Raw genomic sequence first — 17,788 nt, 5'->3', positions numbered from 1 at the left:
GGTATATTCCAAAACTTGATGTTCTTCAGTGTTACCAGATTGGATGGATTTTAGTCTATTTAGGGTCCTGCATAGTATCTTTACTGTTCCCAGGACTGGTCTCAACTGGACAGATCTTGGATGTTGCGCAAGCAATGTGCTTCATACAAAAGTCTCCACATCTTTACTTTTTTTTACTACAGTAAACTACAGTTACTCACCTGGAATCTTTGCTTGCACAATCATCAGCTTTGCTGCACAACTGATGAAGGACCTCTGTCCAAATAGCATTGCTTCTGAATGGGAAAGTAACCCTGATCTAAAGTCATAGATAATGACTCAGTCCATCTGTTCTGTGTAGCCTATTAAGAAAAGCAATATATAATACACATTTATATATTATACATCATTAATCTTATATAATATCTATTATACATAATATATACAAAACAGTATATATCATAAAATTCATAAAATATTTTTATACTTTTTTAAAAAGCATTTGCAAATAATAGAAATAATATACATATCAAATCATGATTTTTATTATTTACTGTTCTGTAAAGTCAAGATATCAGATACTTTTGGAGCATTTTTTGGCCTTTTGACAAGCTTTGAACATTATTTTGGATGAAAATCATTGACGCAATCTATCAGTCCTGATTTTCTTATCAGTATTATGTAGAAGTTTAGAAAAGGCTATTCTTGAAAAGATAAATGCCACAATCTTGAAAGATTCCATCCATGTGGAATTTGTGCAGAACATTCAGTTGAGGCTATTCGAGAAATTTACAAGGAATAGCCAAATTCAGAGGCACACCATGACCTAAAAAAAACTTTGGTTCATGATTATTCATGATATCTGAGATACAAGAGACATCTAGTTAACAGTATATTCAAGATATCCATAATTTCATTGGACATACCTTAAAAGGACTTTAGAATGATAAATTCAACTTGGAATATCATTACTTCAGTTTTGCCTAGTCATAACTTACAATAAAGATATCTTAAATTTAATTCACATTAATGACAGCTTATTTTCACATGTTTAAAGATATATATATATATATATATATATATATATATATATATATATATATATATATATATATATCTTAAATCATGAAATTTAAGATATCTTTAATTGCCCTTGTGACTAATCAGATTTAAAGTTGACATCTCTCTAATGTGCTTTATGACTAGTGATCATTTAATTTTGAATTGCAAATATCATTTAATTTATGAATTGCAAATATCTTGATTTGAAGCAAACTTAACTGCAAACTTGATATAATTCTTTCTAGTCAAAATGTATTTATAGATAACTAAATGTAGTTACATGCATCTTAAAGCTGCATGATGTATCTGTATTGTAAATCTGTTCAGACCACGGGCGGTATAAACAGTCTATGGATCAGACAAATAAACGTTAAGACGGGCTTGCATAACAGCAGCGACGTCAACATTCGGTTTGCGTAGTTGTGACGTCACGGCACATATAGTAGCTCCTCCCTACGACGTTCTGACGAGAACTCAGTTTTGCATGTGTAAAGAGGAAGAAGAGCCCTCACGGCAGTTACTGTTCCAATCCACTTTCTCCAGGATTGTCACGGGATTTCAATGTTCAGCCTGTTCTTTGTAAGTAGTTATAGTTTGCGTCGTTCGGTCTTTGGTAAATATTGCACAAAATCGTTTAAGTACGTTAATGCTTTCTGACAGTATCTTCGGAGCCGTATGGCAAGTGTACGGGTTGCTGCCTAGCCGCACAGCGATCTTTTGCTATTTGGTTAGCTAACCAGCCAGGAGGCTAACGTTGAAATGTGGTGTGGCAGCCATTTGCGAGCACAAGACGTGTCAGAAGCAGAAACGCTCTAGCTAGCCAGCTGGCACGCTCAACACAGTCCACAGGGTTATATATATTACACCACGATTCGCAGCCTTTAATCTTAACCTTGCCATGTGTGAGTCCGTTACTAAAAATGATCTCTGTCTTTTGTGTTCTTAATGTCAGGCTAGCTGGCTCAGTAGTCAAGCTAGCTGCTAAACACTTCCTGACATGCGTTCCGCAAGGTAAGATAGGTGATGGATGGATAACCTAGCTTGCTAGTTAGCCAAAATAGCCAGCTAGTTGACTGACTGGTAAAATCGACGTGTCGGGTATTGTTTACTACGGAGTCATTTCTAACTATTTAGCTCTGACGTTCGTTTGCATTAACAGTTTGTGTGTTTTCATGCTTTTCGGTTGTTAGAAATGGTGCTAGTTAAGGTACCACACTAGCTAGATAAGTCAGCGTCGTTTACGTCACACCGGTCTCCCCAGCCGGTGGGTAACCTGCACATCAACGGACGGCTAATGTCAGCTAGCTAGGTAACTAGGTTAGTTAGCTAGTTTTCTCTTTCCAAGCCTGTTGGTTCAAGCTGTCTTGGTTGTCTTGTTTTATCTAATCAGGGTTAAGCACAGTTGTATTTCTTCCGAAATGTAGTGGAAAACTTCAGTTAGCAGTAGCTACATAGCTTTTAGATTCTGTGATCAAAGTTGGGAAATGTATTGCAGGTAGCTAACGACGTATCTAGCTTACCTAACTTAGCTGGCTATGTTTCTTAACATCAGGGCGTGCAAATGAAAGGACTTATCTGATCTTTTGGTCTCCTTTTATATTTGAGAGCATGATATTATATTTATATTTGAGAGCATAAATTTTGACAAGTGTGAATTGTGAAGTGTCCGCTCATGAACGAAGTCGGATTACCATTAATAATATATTTAAATGTTTAAGTGCAAGGTAAGATGTTTCTTGAGTTCACAAAACGTCACAGTTGTGTTAATTCTAGTTTGTTTTTGGTAGTAGGTATTGTGTATTGGTTAATACTTTGTGTTTTTAAATGCGCTATATAAATAAAATGAACTTGCACTATTTCTGGCATGGTCTAACAGACGTAAAAGGCCATAACATTGTCTGTTTGTAACATAAATATTCTGAGAGAGTAAAATTATATTTGGGCTGAAGTCGAAGAATATTTAGATATTGGTTGATCTCTAGCTACCTTACAATGAAAGGTTTCTTTAAATCTTCATTTGTGGACACATGCGCTTTTGTGTGGTCTGATTTATTGGAAGGTATTGTAAAACGGGAGGATAGCTAAATTTGTTTATTTAATTTACCTTATAAAATATTTGAAGGTCTACCTGGTTTTTATTGCACTTTTTATTGAAGTTACAGCAGTCTAGTTAAAACCAAATATCTACATGAGTTCCATTGGTGTGTTAGTGGGGATATTTAAAATAATCGACACAAAAATGAATGGCCAAAGCTTTTGTGAATTGGTGGGTGTATAGGCTACCTGACTGAAATAAAGCATCTAACTGGTTTATGGAGGTGTTTTTTGCTTTTCTCCATACTTTATTCAGTAAAAGGTAAGTCCCCCACCTTGCTTATTGGCCAACTTTGAAGTATTTAAATTTATACCCATTTAACTGTCAGTAAGAAACACCAAAGCATAAACCTAATACCATTGGTGCATGTAATTAAAATTTTGGCCTAACCTTTGAGCTATGGTATGACATCCTATGTCAAAACTTTAAGGGCATTTGCCCTGATCTTTTAACACTTCTTAATTTTCTAACATTCACATTGATTAGTTAAAGGACACTTAACATAGAGTGATTGTAACTTTTATTAACGTTTGTATTCCTATCCTTTCGTTTTTTACTTTTACACAAACAAAACTAATAACTAAAAGTTTAAAACATAGCCTATTCAAAAGTTTGCATTCTTCTTCATGATGTCTTATGCAGTAGCTCTTAAAAATCTGCTTTGACACATACAAAACCTTTCCTTGGGTAATTTGACGTGGAATTACTAATGGACAGTTTTATAAGAACTGGTTATACAAAGGGACAGGTGCATACCTAAATCTGAATCCCTTCTTTCTCTCTCCCCCTATGTAGTCTATGCCGAAAGCAACTGGTGCCATTTTTTCATAATTTGTGTTCCCGTTAGTTTTATATAGTACTTTGATCCTGAAGCTGAAGTTATTTGGGTAGCTTTTTCCACTGGGTAGTGAAAAGGTGCCTTAGTCGAGCATACATGGGTAAAGCCAACCTAGACTGCATCGGAGTAGCATATATTGACTGGTATTGTTTAGTCATTTTAATATAGGTTTCAGCATAGTCTTATTTACCTTTCCTGCTAGCATTCCAAGTCTAGTTTGTTTTATCCAGGGGCTTATTAACAAATATAGAACAAGTCATACTTCAGAGTGTGTTCTCTGGAAGCATCCATACAAGTCACAGTGTGGCTCAATCTCCCCCTGCTGTCTCTTCAGCTTGTCTGTTAAAATATTTAAAAAAGGATCCACAGTGCTTCTTCTAGTTCCTTATGAAGCAAGATAATACATGATACATGGCTGGAGACCTGTTTGACTGAGACACCTGTCAGCATGCACCCCTTTACCATAATCTTCAAACTACTGCTGCTCTCTATAGACACAGTACCATTTTACATTATATTAGCCAATGTATTATGAGATATGGGAGGGAGACAGACTGTCGAACATGTCAGAATGGTAATGATAACTAGGCTAACAAAGGCTTTATTTCAGTCCTGTTTAAGAAAAAAGTCGGTTCTAATATGTCCTGATAATAGTGCTTATATATTGTTTTGCAGCATACTTAATATATAAGAAGTTCCCTTTCTATATGTTGCATCGTATACTACCTCATGCTATTTGTTGGCAGTGGTGTCTTACAGGAAGTGGCCAACCTTGTGGCAGCATTTGCAAGCATCAGCTCTCTTACAAAAGAGGTTTGTTACCATCTGCGTTGCAGTTTCTCTCTCATAGTCTGTATTAGTCTGTGGTCAGAATAAAAATGATGTACTAATTTTTATATATGACTCAAATTACAACACAGCTTTCAGCTTTTTGTATAAAGTTATCCTACAATTTATAGTGAAGCCAGAAGAAATGAATATACGGAAATGGGAATTAATAGTTTTTGACACACTACTGCTTTTCTTAAGGTTGGGCCACTTGATAGTCAAATTTGATCCTGAGGAACTCTGAACATTAACCACCTGCTTTTGACTTTCCTCTCACCCAGTGTACATATTGCTGGAGCCACAGGCATGCCTTATATTACATGTCAAGAATACTGTTTGGCAAATGAATCCATAATAACAAAACAGACCTTTCTGCATTTCTCCACTGTATGCCTATGGATCCTATTACATATTACCTATGTACAAAACTACTGACCAAATTTGAGTTTCTTGTTTCTTCAGGGTTTTCTTATTCAGTGTTCACACCTCAGAGGAAGGTGACCAATTTGCTCAGTTTCACATGTATGATAGTCCATGGTAATGTTCTCATGTTTGATGACTTTTATTCTTATTGTCCAAGAAAATGGGCTTTGTTTTGCTGATATTGTAAGTACTATGGTTTCTTAATTTTACGATAGCCTAGTAAAGTGCAGTGTAAATAGCTCAGAATTGGCTGAAGTTGTTGCCTAACTTGGAAGTTAGCTTTTAGCTATCTAGTTTAAATGCTACCCCTGCCTCACACATACAGTATACAACTACTTGGCTAACATTTACATTTATGGAATTTAGCAGATGCTTTTATCCAGAGCGACTTACAAAAGTGCTTTTTCATTTACTTATAGAATATATGAGATAACACGTGTTTTCTCTGTTCTGCCTTGACTAAAGCCTGTGGTGGTCTCAGAAAGCCACCACAGTGTTTGAGAGAAACTACAGACCCAGTCATGTGTGGTTTCTGATGGTTTATCAGCATGGTTTATCATGCTGTGCTTAATGGTTGGCCCAGTACTTGATAAGTAAGCTTAACTGTGTAAGGAGGGCATTGTGCACCATGATGGCTTGGAGAATTTTCTACTTATGCTCACATCAGGTAGTTTGTGTTTGTGTTTGTGTTTGTGTGTGTGTGTGTGTGTGTGTGTGTGTGTGTGTGTAGAATTTATATCGATTCATAAGAAAATAATAGAAAGGAGAAAATGAGGAGCTGGATCAAGCCCCTAATTCATGGCATTAGGAATGTAGAGTGACAGGCCACTGGAATGTTGTTTGTGTTGGGCCTATATTGATTTTAGAACCTGTAGCATTTTCACACAATTTTATTTATGGCCTTAATTAAACACTGTGCATCATAGTCTAAATTGGTAGTAATAGATTATCATTCCATACTGATGGCCTCAACTCGAAAACTGGTCCCTGCCACTTTTTCCTTTTTTGTTTAATGTTTTATTTTGTGGCTACTCTCATTGCTGTTGGTGGTGCAGATCATTCTAAGTGAACCTATACTAGAAGAATCACTGGGTAGCATTAACTTAATTAATTTTCATCCATTCTTGAAGCTATAGTTGTCTGCAGTCTCTTAAGAAAAGCTTTTCCAAGAATGCCACTCATTGTCCTTTTATTGTTTATGAATACCTAGAACTCAAACTATCAAGTGTTTCTGTTATTGTTGGCAAACAAAGCAAAGTTCCTTGTCTCTTAGTTAGGTTTCATTGACCTTCGCTGTTAGTTAAACATGACCTGTTTTAATGCCTGTAAGTGTTGATCTGGAGCTAGTGTCAGGCCTCTTGGGTATTTCCCTGAGCTGCTGGTTGTTGCTTAAATGCCAAGTTCTTTTATCATTGTTCATGCTGAAAAGTAGAAGGGGATGGAAGGCTTTAATGCATCTTACCCAGTAACCTGTTTTCCCCAGTACTGTATGAAGACACCTTTATGGAAATTTGGCTCCTGCTCTCACAAGAGCAAGATGTGTGTTTTTACCTCTTTCCCAGGCGTGTCTGTGTGGTTACTTGACTTGCGCCAACGTGTCTTCATTCGTACTCCTCACATAAACAATGATGTTAAGTAGAACAGCTTGTGGATTAATTCGGGTTATGACTGAATTGCTCACTGCATGCCCTTTGGATGCTTGTGTACATAAGTGCCCTTTGGAAGGGGTAAAACTTCCTGACTGTGTTTGGTCACTGGCTGCGGTCTTCTTTCATCATGCTGGCACTAGACTTTATCCTCTGGAACATGTGGTCTGCTTTCTGAGTTGAGTGTTGTGGCATCTCTGTAGTCAAGTGACCTAGTGTTGTGTGGTGTTGCACAGTCTTGTCAAAGCCATAGTGAACCAAGGCCTTGAATGATGGACATGGCAGTGGGTCACTTAGAACTAAGCAGGTGACGGACCATCTGCCATAGGTGATACATTTCATAGTACAAACTTGCTGTGGCAGACCTCTGTGTTCAGTTTAAGATGACGCTAAAGGCCAGCACCTATTGGTGCTTTATTTGAAACCATTTAGACAGATCGATCTGTGACCTATTTTTGCTTTAGTAGTAGCATTTGGGTTTTTTTTTGTTTTTTTGATAAAATGATCAGTATATAAACAAAAGAAAATTTAAACTAAACACCATTTTAAAATAGATGAAAAAATGAACCAACAAAAAATTTCACGAGTCACTAGACCAGATTTTTTGGATTGATTTGAGTCAATTAGTGAAATAATTTAGTGCAGTGTTAGTTTGTTCCACTTATTGTTGTGCAGTGTACTATTTTCATGCTCTTTTATTAATGGAATTTATTAGTAAAATTGGACAATAAGCTAAGCTTGCCTTCTGTTAGCAATGCTTGTGTCTTTTGCTCTGTCTGATCAGGGAAGGGAATGGTTGGGGCGGTAACACCTCTGTGCATGATTCTGCAGAGATCTTTGCCACATTGTGAGTGTCTTTACACTTTAAACCCTTACACAATCAAAAAATGGAATGCAAAGAGTGTCCATTAGCCTCAGATTTTCTCAGACCACATATGATCAAGATTGGTTTTTCCTTTCTAGTGAGTTTATTGAAATTAGCGGTCAGTGGCAACACTATCTCAAGGGCAATACTGTCACCTTGGCCTGAGGGGGGGAAAAAAGCATCACCCACAAACAGTTGGTTTGTATTCAAGTGGATCAACTTTGGTCATACCAGTCAGAGAAGGTTTTCTGTAAATCTTCAATGAGTATGTGGGTGGAAGTTGTCCTCTGGGTGTGGAGTGTGTTCTGTATACCAAGCATAGCATAAAAAGCTGTCCTCTGTTAAGACATCTTATATTAGTCAGCAAGTATGTGGTAAGATGTTTGAGATTCATTCAGTGGGCAGATTCTAGTTACGTACTAGTTATGTCTCACAGGAATTGTCTGTCTGTGGCTTAGTCTCAACAGTAGTGTATGGGGACGTGAATGGGCAGGGCCTTATCTCTTTCTCTCGTGCTGCTGTTCGCCCTGTCCCCCAGCCAAGGCCACTAATCTCACTCACTTTATCCTTAACTGAGTGAGGGTGAACGAGCAAGCATGCAGCCTGCTTCACACGCTTAGCCACCCAGTTGTAACCCTGTCCAGGAAAGGCAGGAGACCATGCTGATGTTATGCAGGCTCTGGGTCACTTGCTCTCACATGGAAGCAGTGTAGGCCAGAGCACAGTCCTCTGGGGTTGAACTCTGCTTGCACAGAGGACATATGATATTGAACTATTTTGAAATTTTCGACTATTAGAAAAATGCAACTCTCATTGTCTTCCTGCCTCATTAAATGCTTTCTCTGGATCGTCAAATTGTAATTGGAAGTCAGGGCTTCTGTCCTTCATTACTGGGCATGCTTCAAGTCCAAAGGCTGACTTCTGCTCCAGATCTTCAACATTTGTGTCTTGAATCGAAGGGATCTGAGAGGAATTACCACTGCTCATATTAACCATTCAAAAGCCTCATAATGTTTCCTCATGGCTAGGTATTGCCCAGGAAAACTGGGACAAGGTATTCAGGAGAAAGGCTGTCAGGTTCTTTTACACCATTTTTGATAATACAGCAATCTTAGATTAAATGTGTGAAAAAGAAGTCACTGATTTGATCAAACTTTGGATACCTTCCATTTACCATGCAACTCCATTTTTCCCAGAACAGGGAAACATGATACAGGCTGCTATCTAAAGTGTGCAAGCATGTGCTATGGATAAGGAGAATCCCCACTCTTTTAGTTCAAGAAATACAAAGTCATCCTTCATAGAGTCCTCGCTCTCCTACACTCTATCACCTGTTTGGACTGCTGTGTTCCCTGTATTCTAGATAGTCTTCTTCATTATCATGCATTATCACTTTGTACACTACCCAGTGAAATAGGAGGAGAGAGGCCAAATTGTTCATCTCACTCTCCCAGCTGCACAGAGGGTGTGTGTCTTAGAGAGGGGGGGAAAGGGAAATAAAGAGGACACTGTAATGAGTAGGAACACAAAAAGAAGACTGCCAGTGTTCTGTACCTAGTGAACTCTCCTCTAGTTGACTAGGAGCTGTATTTCACAGAACAGGGAGCCACATGAAACTGTCATTTCTGAGAAGTTCCTTTTTTGTTGTGCGTGTGCATGCATGCATGTGTGTGTGTGTGCGCGCGCGCAAGTGAGTGAGACCAGTGGGGAAACTGAATGAAGTGTATTTGTGACACAGCAGGGGCCTCATGCAGGTAACATTTTTGAAAAGTAAACAACACAAAAAAAATTTAACACACCTTTTTTCTTTTTCTTTTTTTTTTTTGAGTGGGATTTTGCAAGATGAAGTCACAAATTTACAACAGTGAATAAATGAGATGGGCTATAATCAGAAGAATCACAAGCTATTACATTGTTAGACATCAAATCACAACTCAATAGAAGCCATATAAAATTTATATAAGAATCCATTGAGGTCACTGAAACCCTGATTTCTGTTGTTGTGAACAAGACCTAAAATTATGGAAGTTTTTATTGTGTAGTGTTAGATTTCAGATTCTCGCTCCATCTGTTACAATGGGAACTTCGCAGTAAACCCTGGCAACACGTAAATTAATGAAGAAAAATAGCTCATTTGCACAAACAATGAAGAGGGCTGCAGCAGCATATGGGGAAATGGTGTGTAGCATTTTCTAATATTCTGTAGGTTGATCTTACTCTTTGTACAGTCCCAGATAGTCTAGATAGATGATGCTGACTCATCAAATTGAAGGTAGTATGTCTACCTGACAAATGGAATTACAGCGAAGAAGACATTCTGCTAGGATTTGAATTGAACAGGGAAAAATACAGAATCTAACAGGAGTTTGCAAGTCTTGAGTTCCACTGGTCACTGTTAGCCACTGTCAGTGGTTGCTTTTAAATGTGCCATGAACCCATCATGTTCTCTTCAGGTAACAATTTTATAGCATTTTGTCTAGTATACAATAAGGTTAAGGTCTTTTGTAAGTTGTGTGATTGTGTTTAAATGGGATTATCCAGGGTTTGTAATCATTGCGCAAGTGTGACCTTACACGTTGCCCGGTGTATTACCGATTAGGGTGCCCTGACATGTCCTTATTACAAATATAATTCCTGAATAATATGGGTAGCATTTCCTCTTGGTCACATACTGTGATGTCTTTTTATACATTTTCTCTTCATGCTAACTTAACTTGCCTCCCCATCTTTGTTGCACAGAAGTAATTACAACAAATGTGGCAGTGTGATTTGCATGAGTTCCCAGAAGAGCAGCGTGCCTGAAAGATCGATCTAAACAGCTGCACCTCCGATTTCTGCATGGAAAGTCAAATAAATGTTACTTATAGACCCATGCATTTAAACTGGAGTGAAACCTTTATGGTTTATGCTGCCACTCTTGCTGCCCTTTGGGAATAGCAGTAATTCAGACTCACTTAGCCTCTTTGAAGCACTGCTGCAGGGCCTTTTGTTGCAAGTTTAAGAAGTGCTTCTCTTCATGTTCTGTGATGAAGACTGGGTCTAATTCTCCTTTGACAGTGTAATCACATGGCATTTAAGCTTTCTCTTTAAAAAGTGTTTTTAAAAGATCTCTTTGACCCAACTCCCATCATTCAGTGGCATGTACTGGAAGTACTCTTGAGTCTGCCTGTTTTCTTTGTTAATTTGAAGTTAAAATTCAGTTTGCCAAGTTATGTGAAGTTCTTTCACAGATCTTGTTTCTTGTATGAGAATAGTTGGTCACTTTTATGACTGGTGCATGTTTGTGTCTGATTTTTTTTTGTGTTTGTTAGGGTGGGTGTTATAGCAAAATATAACCATCACAATTCTTGAAGGGATTTAATAGGTTGGAACAGATGAATACATCAATAAAACAGGCGATTCATTTAGAAAAGTCAATAAAAATACTGTACTTTGTGTAATTAAAGTACAACCTTTTATTCTGTGATTGTGAGAGTAAACTATTTAAAAAGGCACAGGAGGAAAAGTCCAACTCTGCGTGCATGTGAGTAGGTGTGCATGAATGGTCAAGGTGCAGCTACCTTTTTTTGGGGGGGGTGGCACAAAGGAATGATTAAAACACGTAAAGCTGTTAATATCTTTGTATGCACTGGTCCCCACTTTAGAGACTTGTCAAAGACAATCACATAGTGCAGAAGCCAACTTTGCTTTTTTGCTTTCTCATGGTTTTCCCATCTCTTCTGGATGGCTGGCACATTTAAATTCTGCTGAATATTGCTTGGCTATGTGGGTATTTTGAAGCTTAAGTATTCTGTATTTTAGGGGTTCCCTAAATGTGGAATATGAATAAACTGAAAGTAGTTTAGATTGTAATGTCAACTAAAAGCTATACCAAATAGCCTGAACTCAGCTATGTGGGAAATATTTGTAATTATCAGATGATAAGAAAAGCACATAGTACAAAGTATGTGACAAGACCTTGGTGTACCATAGAGACATTTCTAGTTAGTTAGTTATGCCATAGAGATATTACAAGTTTTTTGCATGTATGTCATCCTTATTTGAGTACACCCATCTGTCAGTAGGTTGTGTCCACTTCACCGTGCATGGCACGTCTGATCATACAAAACAAGTGAGCCTTGAAAAATGGTATTTTCTCCAGACCTACTGTCTCTTCATTCTTTTTATCTTGATCTGTTTTTCAGTCTCTTCCCAAAGAAGTAGGGTGCACACTACAGTAGAAGCAGTGAATTGTTCTGGCTTCCTGTCAGTGAATTAATTTAGGGATTTACCATATAGCTTTCACCTTTGCAAAACATTATTACTAGGCAGCTGGATTGTGGTGTGTTTCCTCTTCCTGTTTCCAAATTCCTTCCCAAATCCATCACACAACCAGTCCGTTCAAGATTAAACACCATATGTACGTTCACATATGTTGACTCGGGGGACACTGAAGTCAAAATAATTTGCTGTATATTTAAGCAGTAAAGACTGAAACTTGCAGTTTATTGGACTCACACAATGTATAAACAAGTGTGCTCACTATTTTGGAGCAGTCACTTCTCCATTTCAAGTATAAGATTTTTTTTATATGGTTGCATTTATATTTCGTACATTAAGCTCCTGTTCTTGATTTCATAGGTAAGGTGCACAAAATGTGATTCTCCATACAAATCATACATGCAGGCTTGATTCTGAAACACACATAGTAGAAATATGAGAGATTCATGGTTTGTAAACAATACAGTAGTAGTGCTTTCTCGGTGCAGAATGAAATAACAAGCTTAAATTTGGTAGAAAATGCTGTGATCCTATACAAAATAAAGTGATGAATATTTGTGCAATTGGTCACCAATAATAGCATAATTGAAGCACAATTACCGGTGTCTACCTTGTTTTCAGAAGCAAGAAAATTATGGCACAATCATTCTGAATTTAAAATCATATTTCTGTAAATAAATCCAAATTTGAATCTTAGACAACATAATCTGATTTGAGTTAGCGTTTCCATAATGATTTTACCTTCATATGATTAAAGATGTAACAGCAGTTTCACAGTGAGCTTTAAAGGTAAAATGTGCAATACTGAGAATTCTGATGTACCTTTCTCTTCTTTTGCCAGTGTTTCTGTGTAGATTTGAGCTGCACATTTATGGCGTTTGTGAGTGGAGACTTCTGCCAGGCTCAGCACCTCGCCTTTGTGAACAAGTGAATCATCAACCTCCTGCGGGACTCCGCTACCCAGAACCCCCCGATAGCAAACTGGGCCCAGTCTGTCTCTCCCACGCCCCCCCGGGGAACAGTGCGTAGTCCTCAGTCTGAGCACAAACAAGTACTTTCTCCCTCTCCTGCAGCTTTCTGATTCTACAGTCAATCAGACCCACCTCTCCTGAATGGGGTAATCTACAGTTGTCTCATTGGATGACTGAAGGATAGTCTCCCTTTTTTATTTTCATTTTTTATGATTTTTTTAAACCCTTTTTTATCATCCTATTTTTATATACCCTTTGAGCACTGTGGACCAGATCATCCTCCATTTCTATTTATTTAAAATTTTTTGGGGGGGTTGGTTTTTACAGCTTCCTGTAGTCCAGTGCCCTCCATCTCACATGTGCTCTTTTTTAAAATTTATTTCTTTTTACTAGAAGTCCTTGCTGAATCTGAGCCAAAAGCTTTTTTAAGGAGCAGGAATCTTATTTTTATATTGTAATTGTTTTAAAGCCGTCTCGCCAACATGAACCGACCTGCCGCTGTTGAAATTACCTATGAGTGCATGAGGTTCCTCATCACGCATAACCCCACCAACTCAACACTCAACAAGTTCACAGAGGTAAGGGTGTGTTTGATTTTTGATTCTCCTCTGTTGTCCATGAGGTTTGTGAGACACTGAGAAATTTTCACTTGTGCATGTCTGACTTTTTCTCCTCAAGGAGCTAAAGAAATTTGAAGTAAACACACTTGTGCGTGTGTGTGAAGCCACTTATGACAAGGCGCCTGTGGAAAGAGAGGGCATCCAGGTCCTGGTAAGTGCAGCTGTATAAGTCTCTTGCAAAAAGCCCGTTTAACACTCAAATTACACTCAAATGTGCGCGCGCGCACACACACACACACCATTGTTTCACTCACTCTGTAGCCAACAAAAGAAAGGAGAGGAGATGATACCCCTTCAGTTCAAACCTCACTGGAAAAGGAGCGGTATTCTGAGAAGAGAAATAAATTTCTCCCTCTTAACTCTGACATGTACCAGAGTGAGATTCCTTCATAAACAGCTGTCAGTGTTTGCTCTTATAATACACAAGTCTGTACAAGAATGGCAATAAACAAGGCAAGGAATTAATTGTGTAGTAACATATAGCTGCCCAGTAAGAAATTGTAAAAAGTAAATTGTAGTACACACTTAAGGGAGTTTCTGTGTAGGTAGAGGAGGAAGGGAGTTGCATCAAGTTAGGTGCAAAACAGTAACTACAAGATGGATAAAGGCCATTTATGAATGGGCCATTTTTGTTTTCTCTGAGATCTTTGTCGGCTTTTTCTTTTGTATCTGTTTTGTCACCTTTATGGCATGCAGATTGATTTACTGAAACATTATCAAAACTTTCAAAGCATTCTCCTCTTTTATCTCATTGCCTAGCTAGAATTAATTGTCTATGTATACCTGAGGGTAGACCCACATTCCATATATATATTATCATACAATGGAATGTCTAAGATATGGTAAATTGATTGTCCTGTCATTGGCTGCTTTCTTTGGTCTCTGCAGAATGAACTTGGTCCAGTCAATTAAAACAGTACATAAGCCTAGTTTCTCCAGACCACCGTCCACTTCAAAGCATTTTCGTGCAAGTGTCTGCAGTATGACACCTTGGAAAATGGATGCTTGGAAAATGCTATTGGGTGATCTGTGTCTTGCTGTTGAAAGAAATTCCTGGTCTTTATAGACCTGCTATCTTGCAAACAAATCTGCTGCATAGAGTGCCAAAACATGAATCCGTTTGTTCTTTGCCACTGTTATAGTCACAGCTAAAGTTAAATGGAAAACATGAAGTGTCATGCTAGTCCCTTTGGAAAATGTCTAGTGTCTTTTCAGCTGAGCATTGTCCTATATGGCACCAACACAGCCAGTAGTTAAAAACAATACATACACATGTATCATTTGTTTTTGAGGAGAAAATGTTAGACCCTCCCTTGTTTTAATCATAGATTTGGAACAGCTCCACATAACTTTCCTCCCCACCCGCATATCCTAAAATGATATTTAGTCATGGCCCTGCAAGAATGATTTTGGAATCTTAAAACAGTTCTGGAATACTGCTTTAAACAGTTCCATACTCCCAAGTCATATCAGAACCTGGCTAAGCCAGCAGCGTGGCTCGGCAGAGCTGCTGAGCAGGAGTATTGAAGCTCAGACAACTGCACAGAGACAAGACAACCTCTCACTCCTTTCTATTCATTTTTCCCTTTCTTCTCTTGCTGTCTTTCTTTAATAGTAATTGACTTCTCAGTGAAGCCATCTTTAGTGAGAATCTCAATGACTTATTTGCTAGAAACCAACAATACTTCAGATGACGTTAGACTTGTGCATAATTTTGGAAAACAAGATACCTCCTGTCTCAGGGATTCCCCTGTTCCTGTTCTTTCTTTCCTTCTCATTCCTGTAGCCCAATGACATTTTATCACTCCATCTCCCTCCCTCCCCACTGCACTCTGAGGTCTGTCCTTATTGATCTCATCTTTCCAGTCTCACGTTATCTTTTAATCTCCGGACTCTTTCCTCCTTCTTTCTCAGACCATCTCCCCTTCATTCTATATTCTATTGCTCTTCTGTTTGCAACTTGGCTGGGAGGAAGCCAACACTCTGTGGCCAAGTGCCCAAAAACAATCCGTGAGAACTCCCCCGATGGTTTCAGCTTGGAGCTGGTCTGTGGATCTTAATGTCTTTCTGGCTCTGCAGATTAGCCTAATGGGCACTATTTCACAGCTCAAACTTGCAAATCATTGCTTCAGTTATGTTATGTTGTATTGTAATTGCACTGCATATCACTGTTTCCAGATAAGGGCCGACACTGTGGAGTGGAAAAATATCATTACCACTTTTTTTAATAAAAAAAAACAAAACATTTTCTGTATTTTTTTTATTTTATTTTCAAAGGACTGGCCCTTTGATGATGGAGCTCCACCTCCCACCCAGATTGTTGATGATTGGCTGAACTTGTTGAAGACAAAGTTTCGAGATGAACCTGGTTGCTGCATTGCAGTTCACTGTGTGGCAGGTTTGGGCCGGTGAGTGAAACCTTTAGGATTATCAAACCTTTTGGAGTCTGTGTTACTTCTATTAAGAACAATTAAAATAGTGTCCTGCTCATTTAATCATTCTGTACTTTAACTTTAATCTCCATGCAATTTGCACATTAATGGCATGGAAATATCCATGTAATTTGATTAGTCACTAAGGGCGTGTGTGCATCTTGAGTGCTCGTTCCAGTATACCTTTAGCATGTAAGGTTAATAGGTTCCAGTAACTGTGAGTTCCTCAAAAGTGTCAGAGGGATCTGCCAGAATGCCAGATGCATTCCATGGACTAAAGGATAAGATTCATATGCTAATTTATACATGTTCAGACAGCACAGTCTCACCTGCTTTGTTTCTGTCTTCTCTACAGAGCACCTGTACTAGTGGCACTAGCCCTAATTGAGAGTGGCATGAAATACGAGGATGCAGTCCAGTTTATACGACAGTATGTAAATGTCACTGGCAAACAAGTGGTAGCTCAGTGGTTAAGGTACTTGACTTGTAAGCGGAAGGTTGTGGGTTCAAGCCCCACCGCTGACAAGTTCCCATTGTTGGGCCCCTGAACAAGGCCCTTAACCCTCAATTGCTCAAGTACTTAGTCATAATTGTAAATTGCTTTGGATAAAAATGCCGATAATGTAATGCAATGCATTTTCTATTTCTTAGGAAGAGACGTGGAGCCTTCAATTCCAAACAGCTTCTTTACCTCGAAAAATACAGACCTAAGATGCGTCTACGGTTCAAGGATGCCAACGGTCACAACTGCTGCATTCAGTAACTTGTCAATTGTACACAACTAGTGGGAAATTCACTTAGGGGAGAAAGCGCAAGCTGTGGGTAATTATTGTGATGATTTATACTCCAAGTCTTGGCTAATCGATCACAGAGATGTAATGAATGAAAGCTGATCTGTGGATTCACCAGCTGTATGATTGAGAGGTCAAAGCACACAGAAGCCTGCCTTCTGGTTAACAGTGTACCAGTAATAGGCTACAATAAACAGAAGTTCCTCCTGATTTCCCAAATGTCCAATCATGGGATAGCTTCTTACTTTTCTTAATTCTGAAATTAATTCATCCATTGTGAAAAATAATAATATAATAATTACAATTGTGTAATGATTGGGATTATGATTTAATATTACTGTCATAATTGGACAAAACAACATACATGACTGAAAATAAATTCGACAATATCTTTATATTGAAACAACTCATGTTGAGAGAAGCCAGAATGTTCCCTTTTAAATACAGTGCTGTTCTACCCCTTTTTTGAAGTCACTTTTAATTTAGGGTCAGGTTGGGTTTTAAATGTCAACTGTATTTATTCACTATAATTAACATGTCATGGCAGGAGAGTGGCTGGGACAAGGACACTTTTTTTTCTTTATGGAGCCATGTTATTTTCACTTGTTTTCTGAATCTCTGGGGAGTGCAATATTAAGTTTAGAAAAGCAGTCATCTTTAGGACCGTCCTAAACACGGGAATACGTGGATAGTTTTTGGTACTTCTCATCCACTATATCTGCTCACTCCTTACTAGTGGGTCAGTAAAAGTCTTTGCTGTTGGACAGACTGTCAATAACATACACACTTGCTGTGACCCCACTGTTTAGCCCATAGGCACACTCAAGGATGTGGGAGTGGGAGACCCCCCCCCCCTTTTTTTTTTCCCCCCACAATTGAAAACACCCCCATATTGGTTTTAACATTAATAAATAAATAAATTGATATGAATTGCCCTTTGATTTATTTTGCCTTTCTTTACCATTGGGTATGTGGGTC

The 17,788-nt window shown here is 38.3% G+C and overlaps 1 protein-coding gene across 3 annotated transcripts; it reads left to right on the top strand.

The window, feature by feature from the left end:
- The first annotated feature begins 1,513 nt into the window (after window positions 1-1,513).
- ptp4a2b (protein tyrosine phosphatase 4A2b) lies at window positions 1,514-17,745 on the top strand. Of its 3 annotated transcripts, none has more exons than XM_035528884.1 (7): window positions 1,514-1,620; window positions 12,838-13,017; window positions 13,437-13,545; window positions 13,646-13,738; window positions 15,865-15,995; window positions 16,375-16,449; window positions 16,671-17,745. In XM_035528884.1, the coding sequence occupies exons 3-7, from the start codon at window positions 13,450-13,452 to the stop codon at window positions 16,780-16,782; spliced, it is 507 nt and encodes a 168-aa protein (XP_035384777.1). In that variant the 5' UTR covers window positions 1,514-1,620; window positions 12,838-13,017; window positions 13,437-13,449; the 3' UTR covers window positions 16,783-17,745. The 3 variants fall into 3 exon arrangements, with proteins under 3 accessions (XP_035384777.1, XP_026856725.1, XP_026856726.1); XM_027000924.2 differs by having other exon boundaries at window positions 12,838-13,113; XM_027000925.2 differs by lacking the exon at window positions 1,514-1,620 and adding an exon at window positions 4,740-4,787 and having other exon boundaries at window positions 12,838-13,113.
- The last annotated feature ends 43 nt before the right edge of the window (window positions 17,746-17,788 follow it).

Source organism: Electrophorus electricus, chromosome 8 (genome assembly GCF_013358815.1).
Source record: "Electrophorus electricus isolate fEleEle1 chromosome 8, fEleEle1.pri, whole genome shotgun sequence".
NCBI classification, from domain to species: Eukaryota; Metazoa; Chordata; class Actinopteri; order Gymnotiformes; family Gymnotidae; genus Electrophorus; species Electrophorus electricus.
Note: the sequence above shows the minus strand (reverse complement) of the source record. Positions and strands in the feature narration are given on the sequence as shown.

Coding starts and splice junctions, on each gene's coding strand:
- ptp4a2b (XM_027000924.2), top strand. Junction 15,996..16,374: donor TGTGTGGCAGGTTTGGGCCG/GTGAGTGAAACC, acceptor TCTTCTCTACAG/AGCACCTGTACTAGTGGCAC. Junction 16,450..16,670: donor GCAGTCCAGTTTATACGACA/GTATGTAAATGT, acceptor TCTATTTCTTAG/GAAGAGACGTGGAGCCTTCA.